The 22,045-nt window shown below is 54.2% G+C and overlaps 2 protein-coding genes across 3 annotated transcripts in view; one reads left to right on the top strand and one right to left on the bottom strand.

Moving 5' to 3' along the window:
- Positions 1–805: 805 nt before the first annotated feature.
- LOC137302538 (macrosialin-like) lies at positions 806–20,560 on the top strand. Of its 2 annotated transcripts, none has more exons than XM_067972280.1 (5): positions 806–971; positions 9,807–10,345; positions 13,067–13,183; positions 14,179–14,251; positions 20,163–20,560. In XM_067972280.1, exons 1-5 carry the CDS (start codon positions 923–925, stop codon positions 20,543–20,545), a joined length of 1,161 nt encoding a protein of 386 aa, XP_067828381.1. In that variant the 5' UTR covers positions 806–922; the 3' UTR covers positions 20,546–20,560. The 2 variants fall into 2 exon arrangements, with proteins under 2 accessions (XP_067828381.1, XP_067828380.1); XM_067972279.1 differs by having other exon boundaries at positions 807–971; positions 13,064–13,183.
- A 958-nt stretch (positions 20,561–21,518) lies between these two features.
- Positions 21,519–22,045, bottom strand: part of LOC137302325 (RNA-binding protein FXR1-like) — a 90,171-nt gene continuing 89,644 nt past the window's right edge. The window contains exon 16 of the mRNA XM_067971961.1: positions 21,519–21,583. Coding sequence (XP_067828062.1) covers positions 21,519–21,583 — 65 coding nt within the window. The remainder of the gene's footprint in view (positions 21,584–22,045) is intronic.

The raw sequence follows: 22,045 nt of genomic DNA, 5'->3' as shown, positions 1-22,045 counted from the left end.
ACTGGTCAGGCCTCAGCTGGAGTACTGTGTCCAATTCTGGGCACCGCACTTTAGGAAGGATGTCAAGGCCTTGGAGAGGGTGCAGAGGAGATTTACCAGAATGGTCCCAGGGATGAGGGACTTCAGTTATGTGGAGAGACTGGAGAAGCTGGGATTGTTCTCCTTAGAGCAGAGAAGGTTAAGGGGAGATTTAATAGAGAGGTTCAAAATTTTGATAGAGTAAATAAGGAGAAACTGTTTCCAGTGGCAGGAGGGTCGGTAACCAGAGGACACAGATTTAAGATAATTGGCAAAAGAACCAGAGACGAGAAGAGGAAACATTTTTTTTTACAGTGAGTTGTTCTGATCTGGAATGCGCTGCCTGAAAGGGCAGTGGAAGCAGATTCAATAATAACTTTCAAAAGGGAATTGGATAAATACTCGAAGGAGGAAAATTTACAGGGGTACAGGGAAAGCGGGGGGGGGGGGAGGGGGAAGAGTCGGACTAGCCGGATTGCTTGTGCGTAGAGCCGGCACGGACTCGATGGGCTGAATGGCCTCCTTCCGAGCCGTAACCTTCTACGAAAGTGGGACTAATCGGCTAAACTCCTCCAAAGAGCTGGCACGGGCACGATGGGCCGAACGGCCTCCTGTTCTACAGTTTTTATTTTTTTTTGATTTAACTATCTCCAGATCACCAGGCTGTGTGACTCAATGGAAAAAAACCTCTGCTGGAAACTTATAAGGGCTGTAGTTGGTCCGTGGGACTTTATTATTTTTAAAACGCTGGCCCTGGTTGGTTGTTGATTTGAGTGAAATGCTCCGCGTTAGTTTCATTTCCTCAAACCGACATCAGAAGGGCCAGGAAATTCCGGAGGCAAAGGCAGCAAATTAACTTTACTTCACTCACAAACTGCTAAAGGACAAAACACACAGAGGGAAAATGTCTCAGCCACTGTTTCTCTGTCTTTTCCTGATAATATTCCCTGTCGGTGAGTTTGGAATTGTTTTAAAAGTTTGCGAATGGCGCGATAAAATATATATATATACTTTTTTAAAAAAACTTAAATGTAAAAGTTCAGTATTTTTGTTACAGATCCTTTCGACTCCGGGCCCAGTATTTTAACACGTTGCCAGATTTATTTATATGTTTAAACTGGATTAAAAGTGGAATTTTATTTGGGTTAAAAAAATTTGAAAAAAACTTATGAAGCATTATTGTAAAGTTTGCCTTTCGTGGTGTTTTGCTTGGAATTTGAAGGGGGAGGGGTAGATTTAATTGTATCTGTTGCATTAATGGGTTCCCTCTCCGATTAAACATTGAAAGAAACTTTTTTTAAAAAGCCCTTTGACTGGGACAGTCTGAAGGTCGCGAATCTTGTCTGGAATCTTAAATTGATCTTTTCGGATCGTTCTCATGGCTGCAAGTTTCTGACCTGCTTTCTGTGTTTGTCCAACAATGTCACGCTATTTATTTCTAAACACCCGTGGCAAATGAACAACCAGTCAGTCAGTCACCGAATCATACAGCACAGAAGGAGGCCATTCGGCCCATCGTGCCTGTGCCAGCTCCCTGAAAGAGCTCGCCAATTAATCCCACTCCCCCTATAAATTTTCCCCCTTCAATTATTTATCCAATTCCCTTTTGAAAGTTATTATTGAATCTGCTTCCACCGCCCTTTCAGGCAGCGCGTTCCAGATCAGAACAACTCGCTGCGTAAAAATAATTCTCCTCGTCTCCCCCCTCTGGTTCTTTCACCAATTACCTTAAATCTGTGTCCTCTGGTTACTGACCCCCCTCCAACTGGAAACAGTTTCTCCTTATTTACTCTATCAAAACCCCTCATGATTTTGAACACTTCGATTAAATCTCCCCTTAACCTTCTCTGCTCTAAGGAGAACAATCCCAGCTTCTCCAGTCTCTCCACATCACAGGCACAATCCCACCCTGAAGTCCCCCACCCACTGGGGGGAATTTCAATGGATTTTATTTCCAAGGGGGATGTGTTCATTTTTTTGGGGGCCTCTCAGTTTTCACTCCCAGGTGCCGACAGCAAAGTCGTGGACATTCTTCCGGGGCCCCTCCCGCCTCGGCGCAAACCCCAATCGGGAAAAGCCCAGAGGAAATTCTGCCCCCCCTCCCTCAAAATCTCCCTCCAAATCACCCACTGATTGATTGAGTTGCATCCCATGTGTCGAGGGAGAGGTGGGTAATAACTTTCAAAAGGGAATCGGATAAATACTTGAAGGGGAAAAATTGCAGGGGTACGGGGAAAGAGCAGGGGGGAGTGAGACTAATTGGAGAGCTCTTTCAAAGAGCCGGCACAGGCACAATGGGCCGAATGGCCTCCTTCTGTGTTGTATAATTCTATGTAATGGGGATCTATGGGGATCTCTGTTCAGCATAGCCCTCTCAGCCTTGGCTTATATTCTTTATAATAGATGTATCATATCTTATAATAAAGATTATTCTCCTTTATTTAATTCCATTTTCTTTTTTTGTCTGTTACTTGCTTTGTTTATCTCCAGCTCCTAGTCGGCCTGCAGTTCCTCGTTCTTCCTGCACATTCAATTCAAGTTTCTAATCTTCCTCTTTGTCCTTAAATCAGTTTTTGAAATACAGTCACCTATTTAATTTTAACTACTGGGCATCCTTGTGCCATTTGCAGAGATAAAATGCAATGTGTCTCTCACCCCTCACTCTGCTCCCTCTCTCTGTCTGTCTCTCTCTCTCACTGCTGCCCCTCTCTGAATCTCTCTCCCTTTCTCTCTTTGCTGCCCTTCTCGTTCCCTGTCTCTGACTTTCTCTCTGTCTCCCGCCCTCATTCTGTCTCCCGCCCTCACTCTGTCTGCCCCCCCTTCCTCTGTCTGCCCCCCCTTCCTCTGTCTGCCCCCTTCCTCTGTCTGCCCCCTTCCTCTGTCTGGCCCCCCTCCCTCTGTCTGGCCCCCCTCCCTCTGTCTGGCCTCCCTCCCTCTGTCTGCCCCCCTCCCTCTGTCTGCCCCCCTCCCTCTGTCTGCCCCCCTCCCTCTGTCTGCCCCCCCTCCCTCTGTCTGCCCCCCCTCCCTCTGTCTGCCCCCCCTCCCTCTGTCTGCCCCCTCCCTCTGTCTGCCCCCCCTCCCTCTGTCTGCCCCCTGCCTCCGTCTCCCACCCTCACTCTGTCTGCCCCCTCCCTCCGTCTCCCTCCCTCCCTCCGTCTGCCCCTCTGCCTCCGTCTCCCTCCCTCACTCTGTCTCCCACTCTCACTCTGTCTCTCACTCTCACTCTGTCTCTCACTCTCACCTCCCAGAAATTGCCCCAGAACACCACTGGAACCAAGTGTTACAGAATTTACAGAAGTAAATGTAAAATATTGCACCTTGAAATATTTCACAGTCAGATGTGCTCAGCCCTTTCTGTTCCTGTCGCATGAGGCTGGTCACCCAGTCAATCGCAGTTCCCTTTTTTAACTCCTTTTGCAGGCAGGGAAGTTGTTACTTAATCAGCCGCTGACTCTCTGTCAGAAATTATCTCCACTGCTGCATAAAATATGGGGATCAGGAGGTGGGTTATGGAGCAGTGTTAACACTACATAGTCCCAGATTCCCGAGTACGGAGGGGCCTATCGCAGCTCTCGGTCAGGCACCATATCCCTATATACTACAGCTATACAAAGCCCTGGTTAGACCACACAGAGTACTGAATTCAGTTCTGGGCACCACACCTGAGGAAGGATATATTGGTCTTGGAGGGAGTGCAGTGTAGATTTAGTAGAAATCCACCAGGACTCCAAGGGTTAAATTACAAAGAGAGATTACACAAACTAGGGGAGTACTGCCTGGAATTTAGAAGATTATGGGGTGATTTGAGATCAAAGTTTTCAACATATTAAGGGGAACTGATAGGGTAGATAGAGAGAAACTATTTCCACTGGTTGGGGAGTCTAGGACTATGGGACATAGACTGAAGATTAGAGCCAGGACTTCCAGGAGTGAAGTTAGGAAACACTTCGACACACAAAGGGTGGGAGAAGTTTGGAACTCTCTCTTCCACAAACGGCAGTTGATGCTCAATTGTTAATTTTAAATCTGAGATTGATAGATTTTTGTTAACCAAAGGTATTAAGGGATATGGGGCTAAGGTGGGTATATGGAGTTAGGTCACAGATCAGCCACGACCTCATTGAATGGCGGAACAGGCTCGAGGGGCTGAATGGCCTCCTCCTGTTCCTATCTTCCTATGTTCCCAGCCAGGGTCACCCCAAGGGTCAGTGACCTCCAGCCAGGGTCACCCCAAGGGTCAGTGACCTCCAGCCAGGGTCAACCCAAGGGTCAGTGACCTCCAGCCAGGGTCACCCCAAGGGTCAGTGACCTCCAGCCAGGGTCACCCCAAGAGTCAGTGACCTCCAGCCAGGGTCACCCCAAGGGTCAGTGACCTCCAGCCAGGGTCACCCCAAGAGTCAGTGACCTCCAGCCAGGGTCACCCCAAGGGTCAGTGACCTCCAGCCAGGGTCACCCCAAGAGTCAGTGACCTCCAGCCAGGGTCACCCCAAGGGTCAGTGACCTCCAGCCAGGGTCACCCCAAGGGTCAGTGACTCTTGATTTCCCTGTCCATTGACTTCATTGAATGGGATAATCAGGCGGGGAGTATAACAGGCAGTTAATTCGATATCGGCCGACTTACACCCTTGCCCAAAGTTACAGTGACCCCCAGAGAGTTGTGAGGCTGCGGAGTTTGCTTTCAGGGTTAGTGGTTGAGGCAGAAATAATGTCAACATTCCAGGATTAGAGTGGGCCGGGGTGGTGGGGGAGGCCGGGGGGGGTGAAGGATAATGGGGGACAGGGTGGTAAATACGATTGGCTCTATTTGCCGGAGTGGAGAGTAAACGACAACAGGGGCAGGATGGGCCGATAGGCCTGTTTCCTGTGTTGTAAGCTCAATGTCTTCCTGTTGAGGAACTGAAGGGTCCATTGGCTAGTGGTGTCACCATGGCGACGCTCCCTTTCCTCATACCATGTCCGTTACACAACATCCCAGATAACCGCGGAGCAAAGTCCAGCAGAAAATTTCCCAATTCCTCTTTCCCGTAAGACTGGTTCAAATATTTTAAAAAATGATAAGAATGCGATTGGAAGGAATCTGCTCCTCCCTCCTCCCTCATCCCTCATCCCTCATCCCTCCTCCCTCCTCCCTCCTCCCTCATCCCTCATCCCTCCTCCCTCATCCCTCATCCCTCATCCCTCCTCCCTCATCCCTCATCCCTCATCCCTCCTCCCTCCTCCCTCATCCCTCCTCCCTCCTCCCTCATCCCTCCTCCCTCCTCCCTCCTCCCTCCTCCCTCCTCCCTCCTCCCTCATCCCTCCTCCCTCCTCCCTCCTCCCTCCTCCCTCCTCCCTCATCCCTCATCCCTCCTCCCTCATCCCTCCTCCCTCATCCCTCATCCCTCCTCCCTCCTCCCTCATCCCTCCTCCCTCATCCCTCATCCCTCCTCCCTCCTCCCTCATCCCTCCTCCCTCATCCCTCCTCCCTCATCCCTCCTCCCTCCTCCCTCATCCCTCCTCCCTCCTCCCTCCCTCCCCCCACTCCGAAGGTAATGGAGAGAAACACTCTGGAAATCCAGCCTGTTAAATCCAGGGTGGCCTCTCTGTGGAGAGAGACAGGCAAATCCCAACATTATTCACACCATTTCCTCCCTTCATCTTTTTTATTCATTTCTCCAGCCCCCTTCTGAAGGTCGGGTGACAGGTTCCCTGGACGCTGTCACATCTCCCTCACCCCTTCCCCCTCTCCCAATATCTCGTCCTGATGGCTATTCTCCATGGGCCCAGGACCTCACCTGATATCCACACACACGCACTTTCCAGCAGGGGGTCACTGGACAGTGATCAGGAGCAGGAGCCCTGGCTGATTTCCCCTCTCTCTCTAACCCAGGGGTCACTGGACAGTGATCAGGAGCAGGAACCCTGGCTGATTTCCCCTCTCTCTCTAACCCAGAGGTCACTGGACAGTGATCAGGAGCAGGAACCCTGGCTGATTTCCCCTCTCTCTAACCCAGGGGTCAATGGACAGTGATCAGGAGCAGGAACCCTGGCTGATTTCCCCTCTCTCTAACCCAGGGGTCAATGGACAGTGATCAGGAGCAGGAACCCTGGCTGATTTCCCCTCTCTCTAACCCTGGGGTCACTGGACAGTGATCAGGAGCAGGAACCCTGGCTGATTTCCCCTCTCTCTAACCCTGGGGTCACTGGACAGTGATCAGGAGCAGGAATCCTGGCTGATTTCCCCTCTCTCTAACCCTGGGGTCACTGGACAGTGATCAGGAGCAGGAGCCCTGGCTGATTTTCCCCTCTCTCTAACCCAGGGGTCACTGGACAGTGATCAGGAGCAGGAACCCTGGCTGATTTCCCCTCTCTCTCTAACCCAGGGGTCACTGGACAGTGATCAGGAGCAGGAACCCTGGCTGATTTCCCCCTCTCTCTAATCCTGGGGTCACTGGACAGTGATCAGGAGCAGGAACCCAGGCTGATTTCCCCTCTCTCTAACCCTGGGGTCACTGGACAGTGATCAGGAGCAGGAGCCCTGGCTGATTTCCCCCTCTCTCTAACCCAGGGGTCACTGGACAGTGATCAGGAGCAGGAATCCTGGCTGATTTCCCCTCTCTCTAACCCATGGGTCACTGGACAGTGATCAGGAGCAGGAGGCCTGACTGATTTCCCCTCTCTCTAACCCAGGGGTCACTGGACAGTGATCAGGAGCAGGAAACCTGGCTGATTTCCCCTCTCTCTAACCCCGGGGTCACTGGACAGTGATCAGGAGCAGGAAACCTGGCTGATTTCCCCTCTCTCTAACCCCGGGGTCACTGGACAGTGATCAGGAGCAGGAGCCCTGGCTGATTTCCCCTCTCTCTAACCCTGGGGTCACTGGACAGTGATCAGGAGCAGGAATCCTGGCTGATTTCCCCTCTCTCTAACCCCGGGGTCACTGGACAGTGATCAGGAGCAGGAACCCTGGCTGATTTCCCCTCTCTCTAACCCATGGGTCACTGGACAGTGATCAGGAGCAGGAGGCCTGACTGATTTCCCCTCTCTCTAACCCAGGGGTCACTGGACAGTGATCAGGAGCAGGAAACCTGGCTGATTTCCCCTCTCTCTAACCCCGGGGTCACTGGACAGTGATCAGGAGCAGGAAACCTGGCTGATTTCCCCTCTCTCTAACCCCGGGGTCACTGGACAGTGATCAGGAGCAGGAGCCCTGGCTGATTTCCCCTCTCTCTAACCCTGGGGTCACTGGACAGTGATCAGGAGCAGGAATCCTGGCTGATTTCCCCTCTCTCTAACCCCGGGGTCACTGGACAGTGATCAGGAGCAGGAACCCTGGCTGATTCTCCCTCTCTCTAACCCTGGGGTCACTGGACAGTGATCAGGAGCAGGAGCCCTGGCTGATTTCCCCTCTCTCTAACCCTGGGGTCACTGGACAGTGATCAGGAGCAGGAGCCCTGGCTGATTTCCCCTCTCTCTAACCCCGGGGTCACTGGACAGTGATCAGGAGCAGGAACCCTGGCTGATTCTCCCTCTCTCTAACCCTGGGGTCACTGGACAGTGATCAGGAGCAGGAACCCTGGCTGATTCTCCCTCTCTCTAACCCTGGGGTCACTGGACAGTGATCAGGAGCAGGAGCCCTGGCTGATTTCCCCTCTCTCTAACCCTGGGGTCACTGGATAGAAATTATCCCTGGAAACAGGAGTCTGCTTCACTCTCCACCCAGCGGTGAATATGAACACTCGCCCGAACGGGCTTTGTTCCGTGCCTGTAGCTCACCGAACCCCCTAATTAGCCCCAAACCCATTTTTCTCAGTACAGATATTTCAAACTGTGAGCATGAATAAGAACATAAGAACATAAGAACATAAGAAATTGGAGCAGGAGTAGGCCAATCGGCCCCTCGAGCCTGCTCCGCCATTCAATAAGATCATGGCTGATCTGATCCTAACCACAATGAAGATAGTTAACGATTTGAAGCCTGTGGTCAGACTTCCTCTTGCAGCCTCTCGAACCCCAACTTCCTGTGGAGATGTACAAATCGAACGCTCCCAGAGTGCAAGATGCACGTTTAGGTAGTTGGGTAATATCTTTTTGAAACATTTTTATTTGTGCTTATCCAGGTGAGGGATCATAGTGCTGGGGAATTGGAACACTCCCATTCCAGAGTCAGGACCAAACACTCCCAGGGCAGGTACAGCGCGGGTTAGATACAGAGTAAAGCTCCCTCTACACTGTCCCATCAAACACTCCCCGGGCAGGTACAGCGCAGGTTAGATACAGAGTAAAGCTCCCTCTACACTGTCCCATCAAACACTCCCAGGGCAGGTACAGCACGGGTTAGATACAGAATAAAACTCCCTCTACACTGTCCCATCAAACACTCCCCGGGCAGGTACAGCGCAGGTTAGATACAGAGTAAAGCTCCCTCTACACTGTCCCATCAAACACTCCCAGGGCAGGTACAGCACGGGTTAGATACAGAATAAAACTCCCTCTACACTGTCCCATCAAACACTCCCAGGGCAGGTACAGCACGGGTTAGATACAGAGTAAAGCTCCCTCTACACTGTCCCATCAAACACTCCCAGGGCAGGTACAGCACGGGTTAGATACAGAGTAAAGCTCCCTCCACACTGTCCCATCAAACACTCCCAGGGCAGGTACAGGGTTAGATACAGAGTAAAGCTCCCTCTACACTGTCCCATCAAACACTCCCAGGGCAGGTACAGCGCGGGTTAGATACAGAGTAAAGCTCCCTCCACACTGTCCCATCAAACACTCCCAGGGCAGGTACAGCACGGGTTAGATACAGAGTAAAGTTCCCTCCACACTGTCCCATCAAACACTCCCAGGGCAGGTACAGCACGGGTTAGATACAGAGTAAAGCTCCCTCTACACTGTCCCATCAAACACTCCCAGGGCAGGTACAGCACGGGTTAGATACAGAGTAAAGCTCCCTCTACACTGTCCCATCAAACACTCCCAGGGCAGGTACAGGGTTAGATACAGAGTAAAGCTCCCTCTCCACTGTCCCATCAAACACTCTCAGGGCAGGTACAGGGTTAGATACAGAGTAAAGCTCCCTCTACACTGTCCCATCAAACACTCCCAGGGCAGGTACAGCACGGGTTAGATACAAATCTTTGGGAGATTGAGGTTAGTTTTAGAGAATTCTTATCATATTGGTGCTGAAAGCCAGGATGCTGATTGCTCACTCTTCCTTTGTCAATCTAAAGGTGTTTAAGACCCAGTCTTGACATCATCTAATGAATTTCCTGATCCATCTCAACTTCTGTCCAATTCTTTTCCATCTAACCGTTGATTTTCAACTTTAGGAAGGATGTCAAGGCCTTGGAGAGGGTGCAGAGGAGATTCACCAGAATGGTCCCGGGGATGAGGGACTTCAGTTATGTGGGGAGACTGGAGAAGCTGGGATTGTTCTCCTTAGAGCAGAGAAGGTTAAGGGGAGATTTAATCGAGGTGTTCAAAATCATGAAAGGTTTTGACAGAGTAAATAGGGAGAAACTGTTTCCAGTGGGGAGGAGGGTCGGTAACCAGAGGACACAGATTTAAGGTAATTGGCAAAAGAACCAGGGGGGAGATGAGGAGAATTTTTTTTACGCAGCGAGTTGTTCTGATCTGGAATGCGCTGCCTGAAAGGGCGGTGGAAGCAGATTCAATAATAACTTTCAAAAGGGAATCGGCACAGGCTCGATGGGCTGAATGGCCTCCTCCTGTGCTCTAACCATTCTATGATTCAGTTCAGTAATTTGCACCAAATAATATTTGTAGTTATTTTCTTTTCACAGCAAATTGTGACGTTCAGTGTGAGGGAACGAATTGTCGTTTGAGACCGGTCACCCTGTTACCTGCGACCACCGTAACTGCCCCGACACCGGTCACTCTGTTACCCGCCAGCACGCCCACCTCCCCTCACACGGCCAATCACACGACGGTGCCCCCATCCAATCACACGACAATTCCAGTGACTCATTCAACCATTCCAGCCAATCACACAACCATTCCTCCAGCCAATCACACAACCATTCCTCCAGCCAATCACACAACCATTCCTCCAGCCAATCACACAACCATCCCTCCAGCCAATCACACAACCATCCCTCCAGCCAATCACACAACCATCCCTCCAGCCAATCACACAACCATCCCTCCAGCCAATCATACGACACATTCAGTGCATACGACCCCCGTGCACCCGACTTTACCCCCTGTACTTCAGGAAGGAAAATACAAAGTGACTGACAACAAGACTGTCTGTGCAATGGCGTCACTGAAGCTACAGCTCCGGGTCCAATATAAAACGGAAAAGAAGGGAAAGAAGGGGATGGTAAGCAGGGTGTTTTATCTTTTACTAGATGTCAGTACTGGGGAATTGAACAGCCCCAGAGTCAGCATCAAACACTCCCAGGGCAGATACAGCACGGGTTAGATACAGAGTAAAGCTCCCTCTACACTGTCCCATCAAACACTCCCAGGGCAGGTACAGCACGGGTTAGATACAGAGTAAAGCTCCCTCTACACTGTCCCATCAAACACTCACAGGGCAGGTACAGGGTTAGATACAGAGTAAAGCTCCCTCTACACTGTCCCATCAAACACTCCCAGGGGCAGGTACAGCCCGGGTTAGATACAGAGTAAAGCTCCCTCTACACTGTCCCATCAAACACTCCCAGGGGCAGGTACAGCACGGGTTAGATACAGAGTAAAGCTCCCTCTACACTGTCCCATCAAACACTCCCAGGGCAGGTACAGCACGGGTTAGATACAGAGTAAAGCTCCCTCTACACTGTCCCATCAAACACTCCCAGGGCAGGTACAGCACGGGTTAGATACAGAGTAAAGCTCCCTCTACAATGTCCCATCAAACACTCCCAGGGCAGGTACAGCACGGGTTAGATACAGAGTAAAGCTCCCTCTACACTGTCCCATCAAACACTCCCAAGGCAGGTACAGGGTTAGATACAGAGTAAAGCTCCCTCTACACTGTCCCATCAAACACTCCCAGGGCAGGTACAGGGTTAGATACAGAGTAAAGCTCCCTCTACACTGTCCCATCAAACTCTCGGGTTGGTACGACCCCAATTTCAGAGACTGCTCCCAGTGACCAGTGTGGGATTTTTCCATTTCCCACACTAGCCGTCCTGTGGCCTCCCTGAATTTGATGGTCAATTTTTGCTGTGGGCCCACTAGGAACTGGATTGAGATGGTCTGAACGCATTTCACACAGGTCCCCTGTGTGTGTGTGTGTGTGTGTGTGTGTTTGTGTGTGTCTGTGTCTCTTTGTGTGTGTGTGTGTGTGTGTGTGTGTGAGTCTCTGTCTCTGTGTGTCTCTTTGTGTGTCTGTGTCTCTTTGTGTGTGTCTATGTGTCCATGTGTGTGTGTGTGTGTGTGTGTGTGTGGAGGGAGAGGAAGAGAATGCTGAGTTACATCGAAACTACAGCACAGAAACAGGCCATTCGGCCCAACTGGTCTGTGCTGGCATTTATTCTCCACACGAGCCTCCTCCCTCCCCTCTTCATCTCACCCTATCTCCATATCCTTCTATTCCTTTCTCCCTCATGTGTTTATCCAGCTTCCCCTTAAATCCATCTACACTATTCACCTCAACCACTCCTTGTGGGAGCGAGTTCCACATTCTCACCACTCTCTGGGTAAAGAAGTTTCTCCTCAATTCCCGATTGGATTTATTAGTGATTATTGAGTAGTGGAAGGGAAGGTCATGCTTGACCAACCTCACTGAATTCTTTAAAGAAGTAACAGAAAGAGTAGACATGGGTGTTGCGGTAGATGTAATATATTTGGATTTTCAAAAGGCTTTCGCTAAGATATCGTATTGTAGAGTCGAGACGAAGGTCAGAGTGTGTGGAGTTAGGGGACAGGTAGCAGAATGGAGAGTCAGCTGGTTACAAAACAGGAAACAGAGAGTAAGGGGTTAAGGGTAGTTACTCAGACTGGCCAAAAGGTGGGAAGTGGTGTTCCACAGGGATTGGTCCTGGGACTGCTGTTTGCGGACGACACCAAATTGGGAGGTGCAGTTAATAGAAAGGAAGAATGCTTCAAAATACAAGAGGACAGGAATAAACGTGCAGAATGGGCGTGTAATTGGCAAATTTAATTCCATTATAGATCAGTGTGAGGTGGAGCATGTTGGTAGGTGGAATAAGGAGGCCTCACACTGCTGGGAGAATCAGAGTCTAAATGGGGTGGAGGAGCAGAGGGATCTGGGGGGACAGATTCACAAATCACTAAAAGTAACGACACAGGTTAATAAGGCCATAAAAAGCAAACCCAGCACTGGGGTTCATTTCTAGAGGGATAGAATTGAAAAGCAGGGAAGTTATGTTAAACTTGTATAGAACCTTGGTTAGACCACACTCGGAGTATTGTGCACAGTTCTGGTCTCCATATTATAAAAAGGATATCGAGGCACTGGAGAAGGTGCAAAAAAGATTCACAAGGATGATACCAGAACTGAGAGGTTATAACTATCAGGAAATGCTGAACAGGCTGGGGCTCTGTTCTCGAGAAAAGAGAAGACTGAGGGGTGACCTGATCGAGGTCTTTAAGATAATGAAAGGGGTTCGATAGGGTAGACGTAGAGAAGATGTTTCCACTTGTGGGGGAGACCAGAACTAGGGGTCATAAATATAAGATCGTCACTAATAAATCCAATCGGGAATTCAGGAGAAACTTCTTTACCCAGAGAGTGGTGAGAATGTGGAACTCGCTCCCACAAGGAGTGGTTGAGGTGAATAGTGTAGATGGATTTAAGGGGAAGCTCGATAAACACATGAGGGAGAAAGGAATAGAAGGATATGGAGATAGGGTGAGATGGAGTAGGGAGGGAGGAGGCTCGTGTGGAGCATAAACACCGGGATAGACCAGTTGGGCCGAATGGCCTGTTTCTGTGCTGTACTTTCAATGTAACACACACCTTACTCTCAGTTCAAGTTGGCCTCATTTGAGGAAAATACTAAATGTGGCAACAAAAAGAAGGCAAAGATATTTTCAGTAAACTTGACTCTGTTGTGTTCTTTGTTTCCAGCAGTGGGGAGTGTTCATGATCCAGCCCTTATTAACAAATAGCTCTGGGTCGTGTGGGACTGACACTGTGAATATGACCCTGACCTTCCCAGAGGGATCTCTGACATTCGGATTTAAGGTGGTGAGTATTTCAAACCCTGAACATCGAGATCTACCCGAGAATCCCCCCCAGAAAATCCCCCCTCTCCCATAACTACCCGAGAATCCCACCAGCAGGAACCCTCCCGAACCCAGGGGTCACTGGACAGTGATCGGGAGCAGGAACCCAGGGGGTCACTGGACAGTGATCGGGAGCAGGAACCCAGGGGGTCACTGGACGGTGATCGGGAGCAGGAACCCAGGGGGTCACTGGACAGTGATCGGGAGCAGGAACCCAGGGGGTCACTGGACAGTGATCGGGAGCAGGAACCCAGGGGTCACTGGACGGTGATCGGGAGCAGGAACCCAGGGGTCACTGGACGGTGATCGGGAGCAGGAACCCAGGGGGTCACTGGACGGTGATCGGGAGCAGGAACCCAGGGGGTCACTGGACAGTGATCGGGAGCAGGAACCCAGGGGGTCACTGGACAGTGATCGGGAGCAGGAACCCAGGGGGTCACTGGACGGTGTTCGGGAGCAGGAACCCAGGGGTCACTGGACGGTGATCGGGAGCAGGAACCCAGGGGGTCACTGGACGGTGATCGGGAGCAGGAACCCAGGGGGTCACTGGACGGTGTTCGGGAGCAGGAACCCAGGGGTCACTGGACGGTGATCGGGAGCAGGAACCCAGGGGGTCACTGGACGGTGATCGGGAGCAGGAACCCAGGGGGTCACTGGACGGTGATCGGGAGCAGGAACCCAGGGGGTCACTGGACGGTGATCGGGAGCAGGAACCCAGGGGGGTCACTGGACGGTGTTCGGGAGCAGGAACCCAGGGGGTCACTGGACAGCGACTCACTGCCATCACCAGCTGGGTACTTGCTCTGAGCTGAAAGGGACGGATAACATTGATATAAGTGTCGCTAGCTGCCACAGCAACCCAGGGGTCAGAGGGTAAAGTTCGCTGTTGGGTGATGGTAAATCTGCATTGTGTTTCTCTTCTGCTTCCCGGCTTTCTTTTTGTTTCTCTCTCCACAGAACAGCAAACAACACTCCTTCTACCTGAGAGAAATTCAGAGTGAGCTGAAGTACAAGTTCCCTGGCACATCTGGTGAGTTTCCCTCTCTCCCTCCCAACATCAATTCGACAACCTGCATTTATATAGCGCCTTTAACGTAGTAAAACGTCCCAAGGGGCTTCACAGGAACGATTATCAAACAAAATTTGACACCGAGCCACATGAGGAGATATTAGGGACAGGTGACCAAAAGCTCGGTCAAAGAGGGAGGTTTTAAGGAGCGTCTTAAAAGGAGGAGAGAGAGGCGGAGAGGTTTAGGGAGGGAATTCCAGAGCTTAGGGCCCAGGCAGCTGAAGGCACGGCCGCCAATGGTGGAGCGAAGGAAATCGGGGGGATGCGCAAGAGGCCAGAATTGGAGGAGCGCAGAGATCTCGGAGGGTTGTAGGGGCCGGAGGAAGTTACAGAGATAGGGAGGGGGGGCGAGGGTCACGGAGGGATTTGTAAACAAGGATGAGAATTTTAAAATCGAGGTGTTCCCGGACCGGGAGCCAATGTAGGTCAGCGAGCGCAGGGGGTGATGGGTGAACGGGACTCGGTGCGAGTTAGGAGACGGGCAGCAGAGTTTTGGATGAGTTAAAGTCTACGGAGGGTGGGAGATGGGAGGCCGGCCAGGAGAGCATTGGAATAGTCCAGTCTGGAGATAACAAAGGAACGGATGAGGGTTTTCAGCAGCAGATGAGCTGAGGGGGGGGGGGTGGCGGGGGACGGTCACCGCTGCCCAGGAGTCACGTGATACCACGGTGACCCCCCTACCACCAGTGGGTGTAATGATCACACGGGGCACTGGGGGGATCCTGGTATTTCTTGGTTCTCGTTGGGACGTTCCGGTTAGTCACCCTTGGAGAGCAGAAGTCCCGGCTTTGTGCGTTCGCTGGCTCAGTTGGTAAATCCATCCCATAGTGTGCAGGAGGGGACCAGGGGGCAGTGTAAATAGACCCTGATCTCAGCCCAGGGAGGGGTCGAGTTGCTGAAATTGGCTTCAGAGAAAGAAAGGAATTATTGCCATTTCTCCAGGGCCTTTCACCACGTCCGGACGTCCCCAAAGTGTTTACATCCAATGGAGTGCTTTTTTTGAAGTGTGCTCAGTGTTGTCACGTATGAAACGGGCCCTTGGGAGGTTTTTGCTGTTTGAAGACGCTGTGTGAATGCAAGTTCTCGGATCGTTTATTTCCACCTGAACAGCGCAGCGGGGGGGGTCTCGGCCGGATGCCTCTCTCCTCCCCCCGCCCCTCAGAGACACGGCCAGCGGAATCCGGCCAGTGCAGACTGGCCAAAGTCCGGCCGGCCGGCCTTGCCCCCCCGGCTGATCGGCGGCCCCTCGGCTCGATGTAAGGGTAAAGGTCGAAGCGGGGTGAGGCCGAAAAGAGAAACCACAAGTGCACCGGGACCGGGGGGGGAGGCGGAGATCGATGGACAGTGCGGAATGAGGGAGCTCGGGGAACGGTTTGGGTGGGGGGCTCGCTACCGCCCCTTCACACTCCCCAACAAGGAATTATCGTTCCCCGCTCAGTAACGTGACAACCTGATATCTAAATATGTTTTAATTGTAGAAAGCACAGCATGGATGGAGGCCATTCGGCCCATCCTGCCTGTGACTAAGCCGGTGCTAGCTCTTCACATGGAGTTGTTCATTCTGTTCCCATTCCCCCCAGCCCCTTCTCCGAAATCCTTTCATGTTCTTTTTCTGATCCTTCTCCGATTCCCTTTTAAATGACAATAAAATCTCTGCCTCAACAGCCCCCCTCGTGGTAAAGGATGTCATTGTTCCAATAACCTTCAGTGTAAACCCCCTGTCACCCCCCCCCCCGGTCCCAGTGTAAACCCCCTGTCCCCCCCCCTGGTCCCAGTGTAAACCCCCTGTCCCCCCCCTGGTCCCAGTGTAAACCCCCTGTCCCCCCCCTGGTCCCAGTGTTAAACCCCCTGTCCCCCCCTGGTCCCAGTGTAAACCCCCTGTCACCCCCCCCGGTCCCAGTGTAAACCCCCTGTCACCCCCGGTCCCAGTGATTTTTTTATTCGTTCTCGGGATGTGGGCGTCGCTGGCGAGGCCGGCATTTATTGCCCATCCCTAATTGCCCTCGAGAAGGTGGTGGTGAGCCCGCCTTCTTGAACCGCTGCAGTCCGTGTGGTGACGGTTCTCCCACAGTGCTGTTAGGAAGGGAGTTCCAGGATTTTGACCCAGCGACAATGAAGGAACGGCGATATATTTCCAAGTCGGGATGGTGTGTGACTCGGAGGGGGAACGTGCAGGTGGTGTTGTTTCCCATGTGCCTGCTGCCCTTGTCCTTCTAGGTGGTAGAGGTCGCGGGTTTGGGAAGTGCTGTCGAAGAAGCCTTGGCGAGTTGCTGCAGTGCATCCTGTGGATGGTACACACTGCAGCTACAGTGCGCCGGTGGTGAAGGGAGTGAATGTTTAGGGGTGGTGGATGGGGGTGCCAATCAAGCGGGCTGCTTTATCCTGGATGGTGTCGAGCTTCTTGAGTGTTGTTGGAGCTGCAGTCATCCAGGCAAGTGGAGAGTATTCCATCACACTCCTGACTTGTGCCTTGTAGATGGTGGAAAGGCTTTGGGGAGTCAGGAGGTGAGTCACTCGCCGCAGAATACCCAGCCTCTGACCTGCTCTCGTAGCCACAGTATTTATATGGCTGGTCCAGTTAAGTTTCTGGTCAATGGTGACCCCCAGGATGTTGATGGTGGGGGATTCGGCGATGGTAATGCCGTTGAATGTCAAGGGGAGGTGGTTAGACTCTCTCTTGTTGGAGATGGTCATTGCCTGGCACTTATCTGGTGTGAATGTTACTTGCCACTTATGAGCCCAAGCCTGGATGTTGTCCAGGTCTTGCTGCATGCGGGCTCGGACTGCTTCATTATCTGAGGGGTTGCGAATGGAACTGAACACTGTGCAATCATCAGCGAACATCCCCATTTCTGACCTTATGATGGAGGGAAGGTCATTGATGAAGCAGCTGAAGATGGTTGGGCCTAGGACACTGCCCCTGAGGAACTCCTGCAGCAATGTCCTGGGGCTGAGATGCTTGGCCTCCAACAACCACTACCATCTTCCTTTGTGCTAGGTAAACCCCCTGTCCCCCCCTGGTCCCAGTGTAAACCCCCCTGTCCCCCCCCTGGTCCCAGTGTAAAACCCCCTGTCCCCCCCCCCCGGTCCCAGTGTAAACCCCCCTGTCCCCCCCCCCCCGGTCCCCAGTGTAAACCCCCTGTCCCCCCCGGGGCCCAGTGTAAACCCCCTGTCCCCCCCCGGGTCCCAGTGTAAACCCCCTGTCCCCCCCGGGTCCCCAGTGTAAACCCCCTGTCCCCCCCCCCCGGTCCCACTATAAACCCCCTGTCCCCCCCTGGGCCCAGTGTAAACCCCCCTGTCCCCCCCGGTCCCAGTGTAAACCCCCTGGTCCCAGTGTAAACCCCCTGGGCCCAGTGTAAACCCCCTGGGCCCAGTGTAAACCCCCTGGGCCCAGTGTAAACCCCCTGGGCCCAGTGTAAACCCCCTGGGCCCAGTGTAAACCCCCTGGGCCCAGTGTAAACCCCCTGTCCCCCCTGGGCCCAGTGTAAACCCCCCTGTCCCCCTGGGCAAACTGAGATTGATAGATTTTTGTTGGGTGAGGGGATTAAGGGTTACGGAACCAAGGCGGGTAAATGGAGTTAAGATACAGATCAGCCATCATCTAATTGAATAGCGGAACAGGCTCGAGGGGCTGAATGGCCTCCTCCTGTTCCTATGTAACAGGGTCGAGGTGCTTCACAGGAGCGATTATCAAACAAAATTTGACACCGAGCCACATAAGGAGATATTAGGACAGGTGACCAAAAGCTCGGTCAAAGAGGGAGGTTTTAAAGAGCGTCTTAAAGGAGGAGAGAGAGAGGCGGAGAGGTTTAGGGAGGGAATTCCAGAGCTTAGGGCCCAGGCAGCTGAAGGCACGGCCGCCAATGGTGGAGCGATGGGAATCGGGGGATGAGCAAGAGGCCAGAATTGGAGGAGCGCAGAGATCTCGGAGGGGTTGTAGGGTCTGGAGGAGGTTACAGAGATAGGGAGGGGGGGGCGAGGGCCATGGAGGGATTTGAAAACAAGGATGAGAATTTTAAAATCGAGGTGTTCCCGGGACCGGGAGCCAGTGTAGGTCAGCGAGCACAGGGGGGTGATGGGTGGAACGGGACTTGGTGCGAGTTAGGATACGGGGCAGCAGAGTTTTGGTTGAGCTGAAGTTAATGGAGGGTGGGAGATGGGAGGCCGGCCAGGAGAGCATTGGAATAGTCCAGTCTGGGGGTTACAAAGGCACGGATGAGGGTTTCAGCAGCGGATGAGCTGAGGGACGGAGACGGGCGATGTTACAGAGGAGGAAGTCGGTGGTCTTGGTGATGGAGAGGATATGGGGTCAGAAGCTCGGCTCAGGGTCAGATAGGAGGCCGAGGTTGTGAACGGTCTGGTTCGGCCTCAGACGGTGACCGGGGAGAGGGATGGAGTCGGTGGCCGGGGAGGGGGATGGAGTCGGTGGCCGGGGAGGGGGGATGGAGTCGGTGACCGGGGGAGGGGGATGGAGTCGGTGACCGGGGGAGGGGGGATGGAGTCGGTGGGCCGGGGAGGGGGATGGAGTCGGTGACCGGGGAGGGGGGATGGAGTTGGTGGACCGGGGAGAGGGATGGAGTCGGTGACCGGGGAGGGGGATGGAGTCGGTGACCGGGGGAAAGGGATGGAGTCGGTGACCGGGGAGGGGGATGGAGTCGGTGACCGGGGAGGGGGATGGAGTCGGTGACCGGGGAGAGGGATGGAGTCGGTGACCGGGGAGGGGGATGGAGTCGGTGGCCGGGGAGGGGGGATGGAGTCGGTGGACCGGGGAGGGGGATGGGAGTCGGTGGCCGGGGGAGGGGGATGGAGTCGGTGGGCCGGGGAGGGGGATGGAGTCGGTGACCGGGGAGGGGGATGGAGTCGGTGGGCCGGGGAGGGGGATGGAGTCGGTGACCGGGGAGGGGGGATGGAGTCGGTGGCCGGGGAGGGGGGATGGAGTCGGTGGCCGGGGAGGGGGATGGAGTCGGTGACCGGGGAGGGGGATGGAGTCGGTGGCCGGGGAGGGGGATGGAGTCGGTGACCGGGGAGGGGGGATGGAGTCGGTGACCGGGGAGGGGGGATGGAGTCGGTGACCGGGGAGGGGCATGGAGTCGGTGACCGGGGAGGGGGATGGAGTCGGTGACCGGGGAGGGGGGATGGAGTCGGTGACCGGGGAGGGGGATGGAGTCGGTGACCGGGGAGGGGGATGGAGTCGGTGACCGGGGGAGGGGGATGGAGTCGGTGTCCAGGGAGAGGGATGGAGTCGGTGACCGGGGAGGGGGATGGAGTCGGTGACCGGGGAGAGGGGATGGAGTCGGTGGCGAGGGAGAGGGATGGAGTCGGTGACCGGGGAGAGGGATGGAGTCGGTGACCGGGGAGAGGGATGGAGTCGGTGACCGGGGTGGGGGATGGAGTCGGTGACCGGGGTGGGGGATGGAGTCGGTGGCCGGGGAGAGGGATGGAGTCGGTGACCGGGGAGGGGGATGGAGTCGGTGGCCGGGGAGGGGGATGGAGTCGGTGGCCGGGGAGGGGGATGGAGTCGGTGACCGGGGAGGGGGGATGGAGTCGGTGGCGAGGGAGAGGGATGGAGTCGGTGACCGGGGAGAGGGATGGAGTCGGTGACCGGGGAGAGGGATGGAGTCGGTGGACCGGGGAGGGGGATGGAGTCGGTGGGCCGGGGAGGGGGATGGAGTCGGTGGCCGGGGAGGGGGATGGAGTCGGTGACCGGGGGAGGGGGGATGGAGTCGGTGACCGGGGAGGGGGATGGAGTCGGTGACCCATTTCTGCTTACACAATACTGGATGTCGTCGAGCAGCGTGACGAATGGAAGGATTCTGTCGGGTCAGTTGGCCGGGTGAGCGAGTTCGATAACTGTTGTGGGATCTTTTATCAGGACCGTCCCGTTACACCGCACGGAACAGCAGCCTGCAAACACTCGACACTCACCTTGGCCACTCCTTTAGATGCAAGAATCAATCGGTGAAGGTGACGAGCAGCTTCTGGGTGGATATGGTGGACGAGCAGATTCAAGCCTTCAATTTCTCAAAGAACCAAGAGTTCGGTCCAGGTAAAAACCGACACAAAATAAAAGGAAGGACCTCCCATTTCTCCCACACCTTTCACCACCTCAGGACGTCCCAAAGCGCTTTACAGACAATGAAGTACTTTTTTTTTAAGTGTGGTCACTGTTGTAATGTAGGAAACGCGGCAGCCAATTTGAGCACAGCAAGATCCCACAAACAGCAATGTGATAATGATCAGATAATCTTGTTTTAGTGATTTTAGTTGAGGGATAAATATTGGCCCCAGGACACCGGGGAGAACTCCCCCTGCTCTTCTTTAAAATAGTGGCCGTGGGATCTTTTACATCCACCTGAGAGGGCAGACGGGGCCTCGGTTTAACATCACATCCGAAAGACGGCACCTCTGACAGTGCAGCACTCCCTCAGTACTGACCCTCCGACAGTGCAGCACTCCCTCAGTACTGACCCTCCGACAGTGCGGCGCTCCTCAGTACCGACCCTCCGACAGTGCAGCGCTCCCTCAGTACTGACCCTCCGACAGTGCGGCACTCCCTCAGTACTGACCCTCCGACAGTGCAGCGCTCCCTCAGTACTGACCCTCCGACAGTGCAGCGCTCCCTCAGTACTGACCCTCCGACAGTGCGGCGCTCCCTCAGTACTGACCCTCCGACAGTGCGGCGCTCCCTCAGTACTGACCCTCCGACAGTGCGGCGCACCCTCAGTACTGACCCTCCGACAGTGCGGCGCTCCTCAGTACTGACCCTCCGACAGTGCAGCGCTCCCTCAGTACTGACCCTCCGACAGTGCGGCGCTCCCTCAGTACTGACCCTCCGACAGTGCGGCGCTCCCTCAGTACTGACCCTCCGTCAGTGCGGCGCTCCCTCAGTACTGACCCTCCGACAGTGCGGCGCTCCCTCAGTACTGACCCTCCGACAGTGCGGCGCTCCCTCAGTACTGACCCTCCGACAGTGCGGCGCTCCCTCAGTACTGACCCTCCGACAGTGCGGCGCTCCCTCAGTACTGCACTGGAAGTGTCGGCCTGGATTTTGTGCTCAAGTTTCTGGAGTGGGGACTCGAACCCACGACCTTCTGACTCAGAGATGAGAGAGAGAGAGAGAGAGAGGGAACAACTGAGTCCCGGCCGACACTTTTAATCCTAAAACATGGTGGGAGGCTCAGGGGATGAATGCACTGCCCAGTGAGGTAGTGAGCCTCGAAGTCCAGGTTCAGTTCCCCTCCTCCTCCAGCCTGTGCTGGATTAATGATCTCAGCCCGGGCTGCAGCGGGGACTCTGGGGTAGGGAGGGGGAGAAAATCAGCCAGGGTCGCGTTCCTGATCACCATTCCAAGATTCCTGCTGGAAAGTGCTTGAGTGTGAGAGAGTGTGAGGAGTGGTGGGAGGGGGTGGGGGAAGCGGAGGGGAGGGGAGGGAGGGGGGAGAGAGGAGTGGGGGAGTGGTGGGGGGGAGAGAGGGAGTGGGGAGTGGAGGGGAGAGAGAGGAGTGGGGGAGTGGAGGGGGAGGGGTGGGGGGAGTGGAGGGGGAGGGAGGGGGGAGTGGAGGGGGTGGGCGGAGGGGGAGGGGGTGAGTGGAGGGGAGGGAGTGGGGGAGTGGAGTGGAGGGGGGGGAGGCGGAGGGGGTGGGAGGAGTGAAGGGGGGAGGGAAGGGGGAAGGCGGTTGGGGGGAGCGGAGGGGAGGGAAGGGGTGGGGGGAAGGCATGAGTGGAGTGGAGGGGAGGGGAGGGTGGGGGAGCCGA

The sequence above is a fragment of the Heptranchias perlo genome, chromosome 35 (assembly GCF_035084215.1).
Source record: "Heptranchias perlo isolate sHepPer1 chromosome 35, sHepPer1.hap1, whole genome shotgun sequence".
Classification (NCBI taxonomy): Eukaryota; Metazoa; Chordata; class Chondrichthyes; order Hexanchiformes; family Hexanchidae; genus Heptranchias; species Heptranchias perlo.
The sequence above is the reverse complement of the archived record's forward strand: the minus strand, read 5'-3'. Positions and strand labels throughout refer to the sequence as shown.